General features: G+C 39.3%; 1 protein-coding gene across 1 annotated transcript in view; it reads left to right on the forward strand.

Moving 5' to 3' along the window:
• CPQ (carboxypeptidase Q) overlaps window positions 1-13247 on the forward strand; it is a 169893-nt gene that overhangs the window by 137146 nt on the left and 19500 nt on the right. Inside the window, exon 8 of the mRNA XM_075085462.1 lies at window positions 384-585. Within this exon, the coding sequence (XP_074941563.1) occupies window positions 384-585 (202 nt within the window). The remainder of the gene's footprint in view (window positions 1-383; window positions 586-13247) is intronic.

The raw sequence follows: 13247 nt of genomic DNA on the forward strand, positions 1-13247 counted from the left end.
AATAAATGCCTCTGGATGCTAATTTTTGTTCTTTTAACTAAAAAGAATCTTCCAAGTGCACACTAAAAGCAAATGTTATTATGCCGTTTATGCACAAAATGTTAAAATTTTATGTTTCCTGTAAGGACTTACCTTGGAAACACAAACTTCCCTTAAACCAGATGTTTTTCCTTCACATCAGGAGGAACCTTGACATTTCAGTCCTCCAACCAAAGTCCCAGTTGACCATATGGTATATTGAAAATAATGTGTTTCTGAAGAGGCAGGAGCTGTTTTTTAAAATGTGATGTCCTTCAAAGCCCGAGCAAGCTTTGAATGCATCTTATTTTAAAGCCAATTTTAAAATAGCAATCACAAAACAATATCTTTCCTTACATGTTTAGGAAAATATCTCCAACTTCGATATCGTCATGGAGTCTGATGAGGGCACCTTCAGGCCATCTGGACTGGGTTTTACTGGCAATGCTAAAGCTCGGGACATAGTGAAAGAGATCATGACTCTGCTGCAGCCCATCAATGTTACGGATGTTTACGACAACGCAGATGGAACGGACATCGATTACTGGATGAGAAATGGGGTGCCTGGTGAGTGTGCTTTATATGGTGACACCGCTTCTCCCATGCAGTGGCACGCTGGATGGGTGGTCTGGTCTTTTGAAAATAATAAGAAATGCTTTCTCTCAAGGAGTATAATTTACCACAGGTAAAATGCAGAAATGTTAAAAGGTGACCAACAGAAATAGGACATAAAGTGTATGTGAGCTGCAGTTTAATAATGCTATAGATTATACGTAACATAACATGCCTGAAATCTTCTTTTCAGCTTTAAGGATTTATAATAATTAATCCCAGACTGGTGGTTTATAAATAGTAAACTAAGGCGGAGGGGAACTCTCCAATGCAGAACAAATAATTTTTTTATTAATAGTAGTAGTATTTCAACTTTGAAATACAGGGCTTTTTCTCCCTGATTTCTACACTGAATAAACAAGGTTTTTGACAAGTGGCATTTATAAGGCTATGGGGCATCAAGGTGTGCTAAAGGGGTAAAATTCTGCAAAGTTTGAACTGGTATAGGAGTTTGTTTGGAGCATTGTGTCTGTCTCCCAGTGAGAAGCAGCTTGTTGGCAAAGAGGCTTGCAAGCTGGGAGGGAGATCCACCACTGGCAGCACCCCCATGCAGGAGACCCCACACTAGCATGAGGGCTTGCAGAGCACAGGAGACCAAATTAGAGGCCAGCCTGGATGAAGCCTTAGTGAATTTCCATTATAGTTTCCACATTTGAATAATAATCAAAAGAAAAATGTTTTATAACACTGATACTTAAAATATTATGATCAGTTTTAAAATTTTAAAGTTCTTTTTCTCTGGTGTTTTATGACTGAAGTAGGCCAGCATATTTCTCATGCCAGTTTTACTAGTAGTTCCAATACGCTTAGAATCTCTTAATATTTGATTAACTGCCTAGTTTCTTACCTGGTCTTGTGGAAGATAGCAATGAGTCATGGAATATACGCATCTTATTTAAGGGCAGAACCCTCTGCTTCTCACTTAGCTCGGGTGTGCAAAGATACCGTAAATTTGACTGCCTCGATAAATACATGAATATCTAATTTTCAAAGCAGAATATCTATTCTAGGGAAGAAGTATGGATGAGTGGATATTGTTAAACAGCTAGGGATTCATCTTTAGCTGGTGTGCTGCTTACCAGGTGAGGTGCAAGCTGTTTGGTGCAACATCATACAAATGTGACACTGATGTGCACTCATGTTCCTAGGCTCTGTAAGATGCCTCTGCACCTTACCTGAGCTTTAGGACCATGTGCTGAGTTGAGACTGTAAGCACTGCTGAGAGGCTGTAGCCATGCATCGTCCTCCACAGCCCGTAAGCACCCTGCAAAGGTGTCTGGTCTCAAATTTCAGACTGACATGTCTGTGCTGTAGTTGGAATATGAGAACTCACCACTCAGCCTGTGTTTAGAAAATGCAAGTGCATCAGAAGTTTTCCTAGGTAAGGTGTTGGGAGCATTACGGATGGTCCGTGGGGACTTCCATTGTGCTTCCCATCTGAGTGCAACAGATTATGGGAGAGAAAAATCTAACATCCAAATGCCATGTTCTCAGTTGGTAATGTGAGCGGTGCTTGTGATGGCAGTGTGCATTGAGCTCTTGTACACCGCTGTTCCTCAGCTGAGGTGTACCTGGAGCATAAACAGCTACAGCCTGCCATGGTCCTCTTGGTTAGTCACCTGGGCTGCATATGTAAAGTACACTCAGCAGGAGCAGGGCAGAAACAGGAACCCTCTCCCATAGTCATCCGTACCCCTCCGAAAGCATAAACTATGAAAAATGTCATAAACTATAAGCTCAACCTTGGGGAAAATAGAAATACACCAGAACCGAGGCCTCAGTTTTTAAATAAATCTGATTTGCTTTCCTGTTAAAAATTTGGCACATTAATTGATGGTGGGTTTTTTGCTGTCTGAAGCTTTGATTCATTTAACTTCCTGTTAAGCTAATAACAAAGTGTTCTTGCAGCATAAAGGAACAGTGATTCTTGTTTTTTCCCCATCAAGCCCTGATGGGAAGGAATTAGCTCCACTAAAAGAATTTCAGCTGCTTTGTGTTTCATACTGTACCAGGGAGAAGGCTAAGGCATCTTGTAATCTTCACGCCTTGTCTGCAGTATTCTTACTGCTCGAATGAGCCCTCATGGTATATAATAACATTAGAACAAACTGAACACAGTGTAACAGCTTTTATAATTTTGTCCAATTTAAAGAAGTAGTCAAGTGTTGACACTTCATCAATTTTATTTAAATATTTTCTTGAAAATACACTTGGTGGCTTTGTTTCTGCAACAGTGAGAGAAAATATGGTGTACTTGAACAATAATAATGGTTTCTGACATAGTTTCTCTAGACTTTATCTCCTTTTCGGTGTTAAATAGATCCTGGGATTTGCCTTTTTAGATGCTGTTAAAATTCTGGTCCTCCTGCTCCTTTTGGTCTGAAAGATCCACAGAGGGCAACAGTATGTGTGTTTTTCAGAGCTGCTCATAGCTGCTCCTGAGACAGGTGGAGTGACTCTGGCTCCTTTCTCTCTGCAATTTCCAGCATGTTTATTTTTAATGGGTGTGCACTGAGACGTTATTCATAACGTTACTTACATGTATTTGCAAGGAAACAGCAGCGACTATTCTGAGATTTTAGGGTGAGAGAGGCCAGGAGAGTTCAGAGTGCTTTGCAAACCATAGACTAAAGCTTATCTAATACCTCTAAAGCATGAGCAAGGTGATCTGCACCAAACACAGTAGTTTAATTCTTTGTGACTGTAAAGCATTAGAAATATTTCCGTCAGTGGCCTTTAAATTGGATTATTTTGAGAACAGTTCAGCCCAGCAATGAGGAATGTCTCTAGCTGTGTTTTTCTAGTGATAGCCAGTTTTCAGCTACTGAAAATATTTGTGTAACATTTGCTTTGCTTTTTCATGAAGCATAAATCAAATTAAATGGGGTTTTTGTGGTGTCATATTTTATGCCGTGGTTTTACAGTTTGAGGTGACCATTGGTCCAAAGATTCCTCCTTTATTAATTACGCAACTATCTTCCTCAGCTTTCTTTTCAAGGGTTCAATTACATATTTGTTTTTAGTTAGGGGTACAGCTAAACTGTGGCTTACAAAGCTGTTCCTTTCCAACACTAAGTCATAATCAAGTTTGGCCAGAATTTGCAAATGTAGGTGGGGGGACAGGTTGGTTGGGTTTATCTGTTTGGTTTCTTTGCATGCTTTTTCACAACAGGCTTCTTCGGTGTCTGAAAGTGTTAAAAAACATTAAGGAAACCCTGCTAGACCAGCACTCAGCTATTTTTGTTGGAAAAGCAAGGTATCCGATGATCAAAGTATGCTTCAAATATGATTTAGACAAATTCCTAAGGTCATCGCGCCAGGGCTGTCAGCCTTCCCTGCAAACCTTCAGAAACTGAGAAAGGTGAATGAAGTGATTCTATTTGTATTATGGTTATCTGGTGAATATTGATTCAGCTTTAAATGTTAGGGGAGAGGAAAATGGGTTTCCTCCTATTTTTGCAGAGGGAAGGCTGTTGTGACACAGCATTTCCAGGAGAGCTGGTTCAAGGATGCTCCTTTCTGCTGGGCTAATCAGGGAGGTTATCTGTGGCTGCAGTGCTTATAGTGGGAACACTTGCCTGTTAGGAACTGAGCCATATTTTAGATTGAGCTGGACCAGGATATCAAACAACTCCCAAAAGGCATGTAGCAACTCCTCTATTTAAAATTCAACCAGTGACCTAAAGGTGAAACTCCTTTTTACAATGTCACTCTGAACCTTGATGGTTGTTTGTGCATCTGTGTCCACAGTGATGGTGTCGTGCTTTTTTGTTACATTACACAAGAGGAGCAATTATTCTTTGAGAAACTAATAAACCGGTAGTTCACCTAACTTTTTTCAGAAATCAAAAATGCATTGCTAGCCCAATCTATTAGTCATTTTCTGAGAGGTGGCAAATATATACTACCATATATAATTTATCTCATTTTTATATTTTCATAAAGTGCTTCTTTATTACCTTCTAAAACAAGATGTATTTTGGCCCTTAGACATTGGACTTTGTCACGCATGGTTTCCTTTCTTATTACGTAAGAGGTGAAATCCTTCAGTTCCACCCCTTTTCCAGAGCATGCTGCCACCCATCCCTCCATCTCCACCATCCCTTGTAGCACCAAACTCCAATGCGAGCCTGCTGGCGAGCTTGAGCCAAGCAAGCTCCTCTGCTCAGTGTCAGCCAGGGGCCTGTTTGAGAAAGTGGTGTCATGGGAAGACTCCTTGACTTGAGGTTGCCAGGTGGGCATGAAGAATTGGGTAAACTTTCTATTTCCCAAGTTTACAAGTAGGTAAACTCTGTTCACTCTTGGCTGTATCGCTGTTTGGAAGCAATACTCCACTGTGATGCATGAAGCATTCCCCCTCAGCGTACCTGATTCATACTCTCTGCAGACTCTGGCAGACTCTTTGGATCTGGTTTCTCAGCTTCTTTTTATTGCCAAGAGAATACAAACTGTAAGGAAAAAGAGGAAGAATCAGATTTACGTAATCTAGGACTTCATAGGCCAATGCTGAAAAGCCTTTGTCTTGATTGGTCACAGGTAAGGGATGTTTTACTTGACGAAGACCTTCCTATAAGATGAGGGAATGAGAATAAGGTTTCCCTAAAAACAGACATTAAACTTAACTTCCTTACTTTAATATGTAGCATTTGTGTGGTCTGTGATTGGGGATGTTTATTATAGGCATCACATGGAGAGCTCCAGTTATCTGACCAAGTGACTAACACAATTGAAATGTCTCTTGCTTGATCATGGAGCAAAAAGTTGGACAAAACTCCTAAACACTGCTTGGAAAACTAGCTTTACATATAGTATTGCAAGTACTGAGGTAATTTTAGTTTCCCCATAGTTGCTATGTTTTTGTACTTGCTGAGGTCCCAGTGCTCTGGACATGTGACCAAACACACTACCACCGCCAGCCTGATTTATTTTTTCATGGAAATGAGAGGTAAGGGGCTTGTGGTCTACACCTATATCTTGCCTGATTCTTGATCTCAATGAGTCTGAGATATATCAGCACAGTTCTGTGATAATTAGCAACATTCTGTTGCTTTTTCCAGGTCATTAGTTTCCTTTTAAATATCTTATTTTATAATTCCGAAAGGAAATATGGTGTATGACTGTGTTCCACTGCAGAAGTCAAATTTTCTGCAACTTGGGAGGTATTAAATTAAATCAGTATGCTAAGAGAACAATTATAATTTTTTGGCACTTAAAGAACCTACTATAAGTGCTACAGCTATTAGAACCATTTAAAATCTTGATTGCAGAAAGAACTGTGTGTATTAATCTGTAAAATAATTCATCTATGCTCTAATTTATAATTGTTCCATAAAAATGGGCTTTTGGAATTAGAAATTACTCTAGAGTAATTAAATAAATTTAATGTGCTGCAACTTTTTATGAAGGCGGATACCTTAAAAAGCTCGTAGTTTAATGTAATATCTCAGTTATATTAGACTTTCGTATGACCTTTTCTGCTTTTAATAAAGTTAATAAAGTCTTTGAGACTAATCATTTAATGAAAGGACTAGTCTGTAAATTATGGTGTTTTCTTATTATTTGTGCTATTTGACTACCAGACAAGCTTGACTGTACTTTACATACAATTCTTTCCACCTTTGTTCTGCTTGGGCTAGAGTCTTGTCTTGGCATATTGGAATATAGGACTACTACTAATAATTAACAAGAAGCATCGGAATTGCAAGTTTCATGTAGACTAGACACAGCCCATGCAAATACTCAGCTGGAATAGTACTGCTGAAGAGAGGGATGGAGTTGGGTGATTAGGCACAGTGCCTGAATGCAAATTTTAACCATAGTTTTAAGAGGGCTTCTGTCATATACTTCTCATTAGAGCATGTATATTTCTAATGTGAGAGCACAGGGTGGTCCTGTCAAGTCAAAAATAGTGTGTCATCTTTGGGGCAAAATAATTCATGATTGTAGCAAATACTTGAAAACTGCTCGTTCACACTTACTCTGACAAAAAATGAAGACTACTCCTGAATGAACTTGCTGAAGTCTACCTTAACTATGAACTCCCACTGTTCAGGAATAAGTTTTAAGAATAATTTACTAGAGACTGATAAAAATACTAAGAAGAGAAAGGTTGACACAAACAAGGGCAAATGCCACAGTTAGTAGCAGGTAGTACTAAGTGGTTTTACTTCCCTCAATATAAGTGACATTTTAGTAAGAGCAAGATCACAAAAGAACTGCAGGAAGACTTGAAAGCCTAGAAATCATACCTTACAGTGAGAAAATGGAGACATTAAATGTCTCTGTTTATGCAAAACTATGTCAAGTGGTGACTCAACTACGGCATACATATTAGGCTGGGAAGCAATTTGATTTTTCTAATTACAGCACCTTTCTCCCTTATGTTAAAAAATAGTCCATTAGCAATTCAGTCTATCAGAGTCTAAACAAATTCAAAGTGGAAGAAAGCAAACACCTTCTTCTGATAAGGTGAGCGAGCTATGGAAGCACCTTGCAGACTTGGTGAATTCTCCTTCGTTTTGAAAGTGTAAAAGAAGACTTGGGTGTCCTTCAAAAAGTAAAGGGTAATTCAAGCAGGAGGCATGGGCTTGATGCAGTAATTACAAGGTGAGGTTCTTTGCCATGTGTTATTCAGAAGGTGTGATTGGATGGTAATGGGTCTTGCTGGCCTTAAAAAATCTGTGAATCTGCCATTAAATCTTATAAGCATTTTCCATAATGAAATGCTCCCTTCCCCATTTAATCCTCACCTATTTCAAACAGACTATCTTTTTGAATATCAAAAGCTCTTGTTTTTGATTTGTACAACATTTAGATAATTCTAATTACAATTTAAAACTAGAACTATTGTTAACTTGCCAATCCCAGAGGAAATTTGAACTGTGAAACCAAAAATATTTGCAAAACTCTTATCATAGATAATCTATAGAGTAGAATATCTTATCTATTCAAGCTGAACAACTTGAATTTCTTATTTTATTTCTAGTTATTCTCTTTTCTTCCGTATCTGTGATGGATTTATTTTTGACAAAGTTTTCTTGGTGGTCACAAGCTAAGAATTGCAGAACATAGGTTAAGAAGCTGATATTACATAGTACTTAAATTTATCTTTCCAAAAACTGAGGAAAGGCAGATTTAAAATAATCTTATATGAATATTACAATAAATTAGTTTGAAACACTGACATTCAGGTTGGCTTTTAGAATCCTAGAAGTAAAATTGTTCCAGTGCATTCAACACTGTACAAATACTAAATAAGCTCATTAATCTAGTAATGAAAACTTAAGGTTTTTCAAATAAAATTGTAAGTTCTAATGGTTCTTGCACTTTTTGGCTAGTGGACTTCTTTTTCTTAAAGCTATTTTGTCACTGTTGCTTCCGTGAATATCAGTAAGGTTTAATTTTTTCCTGACTTTTAGAAACTTAGTCTTCAAAAAATTGCACGAGGTGGATAGGCATAAAAGACCCTATTACAAAATAGGTTCCTTCTGTAAGCACACAAAATTCCTAAACATTTCAAAAACTATAAATAAATTTTCTCCTGCCACTCACCTTGTTAGTAGGAGAATGTGCTCTGTCTCAGAAAAGAAACACTGAAAATATCTAACTGAGAATCTCATTTGGATTTGGGGTGTGGTTGTTTTTATTCTGGCCGTGCCTCTGAGAGGCATGTTAATTCTCTATTGTTTGCTCTGTAGGAAAGCTGAATTCTGTTTCTGTGGGTGGGAATACTCTTTTCATATGGAAGCATTTGCCATTTGTTGATTCTAAAAGAACCAAAGTGTCCTACATTAACACACAGAGCTCAGTGTTAACATGTTAAATATGCAGTTTGGAAGTCCAAGTTAGTTAAGCCTTATTCCTAGAACTGTCTCTGGCTTCACTGAAGCTCATGCAAATAATGAAGTAAACAGAAAAAAAAGGGGGGTTAATTTGTGTTCTGTAAGGAAGTTGGAGGTGGAAAGTGTTTGCCAATGGAAAAGTATGAAAGTTAAATGTGATTCTATCCTTTTTTATTTTTCTTTTACATTTTTGGAATTTGACTGTATGAAAAATAAGGAAATGCGAGGAAATGTTGGGAGATTTCTCACCAAGTGTGTAATGATCGAGAATGGCTGTTAGGAAAAACAGCAGAAATATCTGTGGATTCGTGGATTTCACTCCTGGAAAACAAACTGTGATGGCATCAGTGTTAAAAATTGAATAAAAAATACGTGGTTCAGTGTACCGTTCCAGGAAGACCATGCATAAGCTGCCCTTGATGGGAGGGACACAGGTTAAATGGATTAAGATCTGGCTTGCAACTCTCCAAGTAGTTTCCTATATGAAGTCATATGATGAGTGTTTCTAATAGGATTCTTCAGGGCTTGGTACATCCTCAACTATTCAGAGTTTCCATTGGTGGTTTGGAATCAAGTTTAAAATTACAACAAAACACAGCTGATGTAATTGCTATTGGAGTGATAAAGAATGATGAGAACAAGCTGATCATCCAGCCAGGGAGATTGTGTTAGTGCGAGTCCACTCTGTCCGTTTTGTTCACACCTTTCTTGTACTGGAGGCCCAAAAGAAGATGCAATACTTAGAAAAAATAATTTCCTTGGACCTGTTGGCTACCCTATTGCTAATGAAGCGCCATATGTTACCTTCACTGCCACAAGGTCTCACCGATGCCACTTCTCCAGCAGGGCCTGCAGGTCCTGTTCTGCAGAGCTGCTACCCTGCTAGCATGCCTCCAGTCCGTACTGTTGCAGTGGGTTGTCCTGTTCCAGTACAGGACTTTGTTTTTGTTGTTAACTGAATTTTCTGAGGTCCTTGTCATGGCACTCCTGGATTTTGAGGTCTCTGAACAGCAGCTCTGCCTTCCAGTGTACACAACTGCTCCTTCCACAAATTTAGTGAAGATATCCCTGTCTTCTGGGCCATTGCTCAAGATGCAAAGGGTACTGGCCTCAGTTTAACCCTTGAGGATCACACCATTTATAACCAACCACCAGTTAGAACTCAAACTGTTGATGGCTACCCCTTGAGTGCAGTGGTCCGGTCAGTTTTCCACCCACTTTTATTCCACCCCTCCAGTCCATAATTTTCCTGGGGACCAAGGTTGGTTTGTCTAGCTTATAGTTCTCTGTATCCTGCTGTTTTTTATTTTACAATGGGCCTTTTTGGAGTCACTGGGGACTTCACCTGATTGCCACAACTTTTCTGAGATGATAGGAAGCAAACTCTCAGTGGCATTGGCCAGGTCCCTAGTGCAGCCCATCCACTACCATTAATTTGTATTTACCCCATTTACTTAAACAATCCTTAATTTAATCTTCCTATACCATGAGTAATACCTGTTGCCCCTTCTCCCCAACTCTGCTGCCAAGCAGAGACCTGAGAGTTACTTTAAAGTTTAAACCACAGTTATTACTTTCTTACTATTCCTTCATTACTCATTATAGCTGATACAGTGAATAATATAACACTTCCACAGCGTTTTTTCCAAAGCAACCTAAAAGTTTTACATAGAAAGGAGGCTGTGAAAACATCTTGACTGACTGTACAGGGCACATTTGAGGTTTGAACCAAGTACGGTTTTGATCCAGGATCAGAAAGCTTTTTAGTGACAGAGCTTTAGATATTACTCAGAAAACTCATCCCTTCCTTAAGCAGCGAACTGGTCACACTTGCATTTGCAGGTGACATTTTGGGTGTAAATGTCTGAGGCTTCTGAAGAATGTTTTTAAAAGTAGACCTAGCTGAACAAATACAAAGCTCAGAAATCATTTATAGAGACATCTTCCTCAAAGGAGCAAGTTCAAAATTATTTCAGTGGCACTCTCTCCAGGATGGTTAACATTTATAAACCTCGGAATGGGAACCCCTCTAACAGTTTGTCTTCAAAACTCATTCTACAGATTTGGTCCACAGTGCTACTGAATTTCTGAATTTATCGAGCACCCTTTTTTCCCCCCAGATCTCTCTCTTTCCAGTGAGACTATGTGTGTTTTCATGTAACAATTCCAGACAATTCAGCCAGAAAAAACATTAACTGTGAAAGAAACTGAATATACGTTCGTATTTTGTAGTGGCAAATCCTCAAGAAAGGATTGTGGGCTGCATAGGAATGCATGAGAGAAGGTATGGGATTACTGTTCTGGCTCCAACATGAACTGCCGTCATCACCGAACAATTTTATGCTTCCTCAGTTTCCCTAGTGATAGCAGTTATGTGAGGGGTGCTGAGGAGCTACTTTTTGTCTGTAAGGTACAATAAAGGGGAAGGAGTCTTCAATACCTTTTTAATTAAGTTGGTCTCTCTTCTGCCGGAATCATCAGACCTTGCATTTGTTTAGCACAAGAGTAGTTTTACCTCATTAAATGTTACGGATGCATATAAAGAAAATAGCGGCATATGTGGAAAGAGCTTCCTATAAATGTATTTTAGGGACATGTAAACAAATCTGTCTGCAAGGACAAAGCATGCACCTCAACATGAGCAGCAGTTTATTCAAGTTCCCCATCTACTGAGCCAGAAAACCTAATTAAGAATTATTATCCATCAGGGCCATTCTGTCCACAGCTCTCGGCTGTTTGCAGTGCCCATGACAGCGCTGTCTCAATCACCATGTAGGGCTTGGAAAACCACCAAAGAAAATGGGCACTTTTCCTGTTGCTTAGCTGGCTAAACTGGATTTTAAAACAGTTCAGTTCTATTAACTATATTAAACCTGAGCAATGACCTTCTGGGACAGCAGAATTTTTGTAGTTGCTGCTGCTGTTTTTAAAGAAAGCTGAAGTAAAGAAATAGCTGAAAGCAGAGATTTTCAGACTCTGGTCTCCAGAATCCTGAGAGATTGTGGATTACTCCTAAAAATGTACAACTTCGTCTGCTACTAAGAAGAGAGTAAGTTTGTTGTCAGTGGGCTTTGTTATCCATCTGTTGTCAGTTGGGGTCATGCATGTGTTAGAAAACGCTTATGATTTTAAAACTGGAAGCTGTTGAAAACCATTAAGGTGGCATTGCGGAGAGGAAAGAAATCGAGCAGCTTGGTTTCTCAAAGGGTAGGTTCTCCATCCCTATGAGCAGAGACATGCGGGTTTAGAGTATTGGCTTTTTTGCAGCTATCCCAAATTTAATCGGAGATGGGTACTGTAAACACGTCACCAGCTGGAAGCTACTGGAAGCAGCTTACAAAAGTGAATTAGAGATACAAGACAGAAAAACTAAAATTATCTGAGGACAAAGGTTATTTTGAAGAAACCTAAAGTAAAGTGGTTTTACCTAAACAAGGATTGTCTGGATTGCCTGCCTGCTTCATCCCCTCCCCAAATCCAAACCCACAGCAATGACAGTCAAAGCGCAGCGGAAGGTGCTGGGAGCAGGTTGAGAAACACCCATGCTCAGTTGCCCATCTCTGAGCAGACAGGTGTGGAGAAAAGAAACTTAGCACTGGTGAAGTCACAGAAGTGATTTTCAAAATTTTTTATGCCTTGTATTCCCTAAATGGGAAACTTTTAGAGGTAGGAATTTTGGCATTATTTTCCACACATACATGCATTCCAGTTCATGTGAAATATTTAGCAGCGGGACATTTTTCTGATGTAATGTTCTTTTTTCTAGGCTGTCCATAAAATGCAACAAGCTTACTCCAGAAGTTTGATGTCTAGTTTAATCCTACATGTAAGGTCCACTTGGAATAGGGATCCTGAATTTCCCTCTGCCTCGCAGGCCAGACTTGGCTGTAGTCATGGGTCCAGTCAAGTGCCAGAGAAAGAAGTTCTGTAGTCTGTTAAGGAGCTATTTCAGATATGTGTACAAACAGACGAGATTTCAAAGAACCACAGAGCTGGCAAGAAGGTCTCTAGAGAGACTCTGAACATCCTCCTTTCCAAGACAGTCTTGCCAGTGCCTGTGTCATTTCTTTCACGTTTGTTTTTGCTGTTCATGAAGACTTACTGTAATGGAAACATTATAGACCAACCGGTCTGTCCCAGTGCTATTCTTAGTGCGTAGGGAGATTTTTCTAGTACCTAACCTAAGTCTTTCCTGCTGCAACTTAAGTGTGTTAGCTCTCATTTCTTTCCGTTATGAACCCAGAGGCATGGTTATTTCTTTCCTCTTGCAGCAGGCTTGATTTTTTCCTTTATTGGTGTAGTAGTTTATACTTGCCCCTACTGATCAACATCCTGGGTTTTTTTAAGTGTCTCCAGTTTGTGAAGATCACTTAAAAAATTCTCATCTTGCCCTCAGTGTCCCTGCTGTACATCCCTGGTTGGTGTCGTCTCTTAGAGTAGGGAGATTCTACTTCATTGCTTTGGTCTATAATGAAAATATCAAATAGCCTCAGACCCCTGTGGTGGCCCACTCTATACATTCTTCCATTTATTACTCCCTAAGTACACTGTCCATCCAGTTTGGCCCAACCTTACAACAGACATAATTTTCTTTGTCTCTTCTGGTGTCCTCAGTGATTAACATAACTTTGAGCTTTTATACATCTTTTATGGGATCAGAAAGTTAGTTCGAAGGGAGCCATCATATATACTGAGGACACAGACTGAGGTGCTGGATCATAGTATATTCTGGTAGCATCTGGAGATCACAGTGCTTTTATGACTGGCGTGAGAAGC

This window comes from Phalacrocorax aristotelis, chromosome 2 (genome assembly GCF_949628215.1).
Source record: "Phalacrocorax aristotelis chromosome 2, bGulAri2.1, whole genome shotgun sequence".
NCBI classification, from domain to species: Eukaryota; Metazoa; Chordata; class Aves; order Suliformes; family Phalacrocoracidae; genus Phalacrocorax; species Phalacrocorax aristotelis.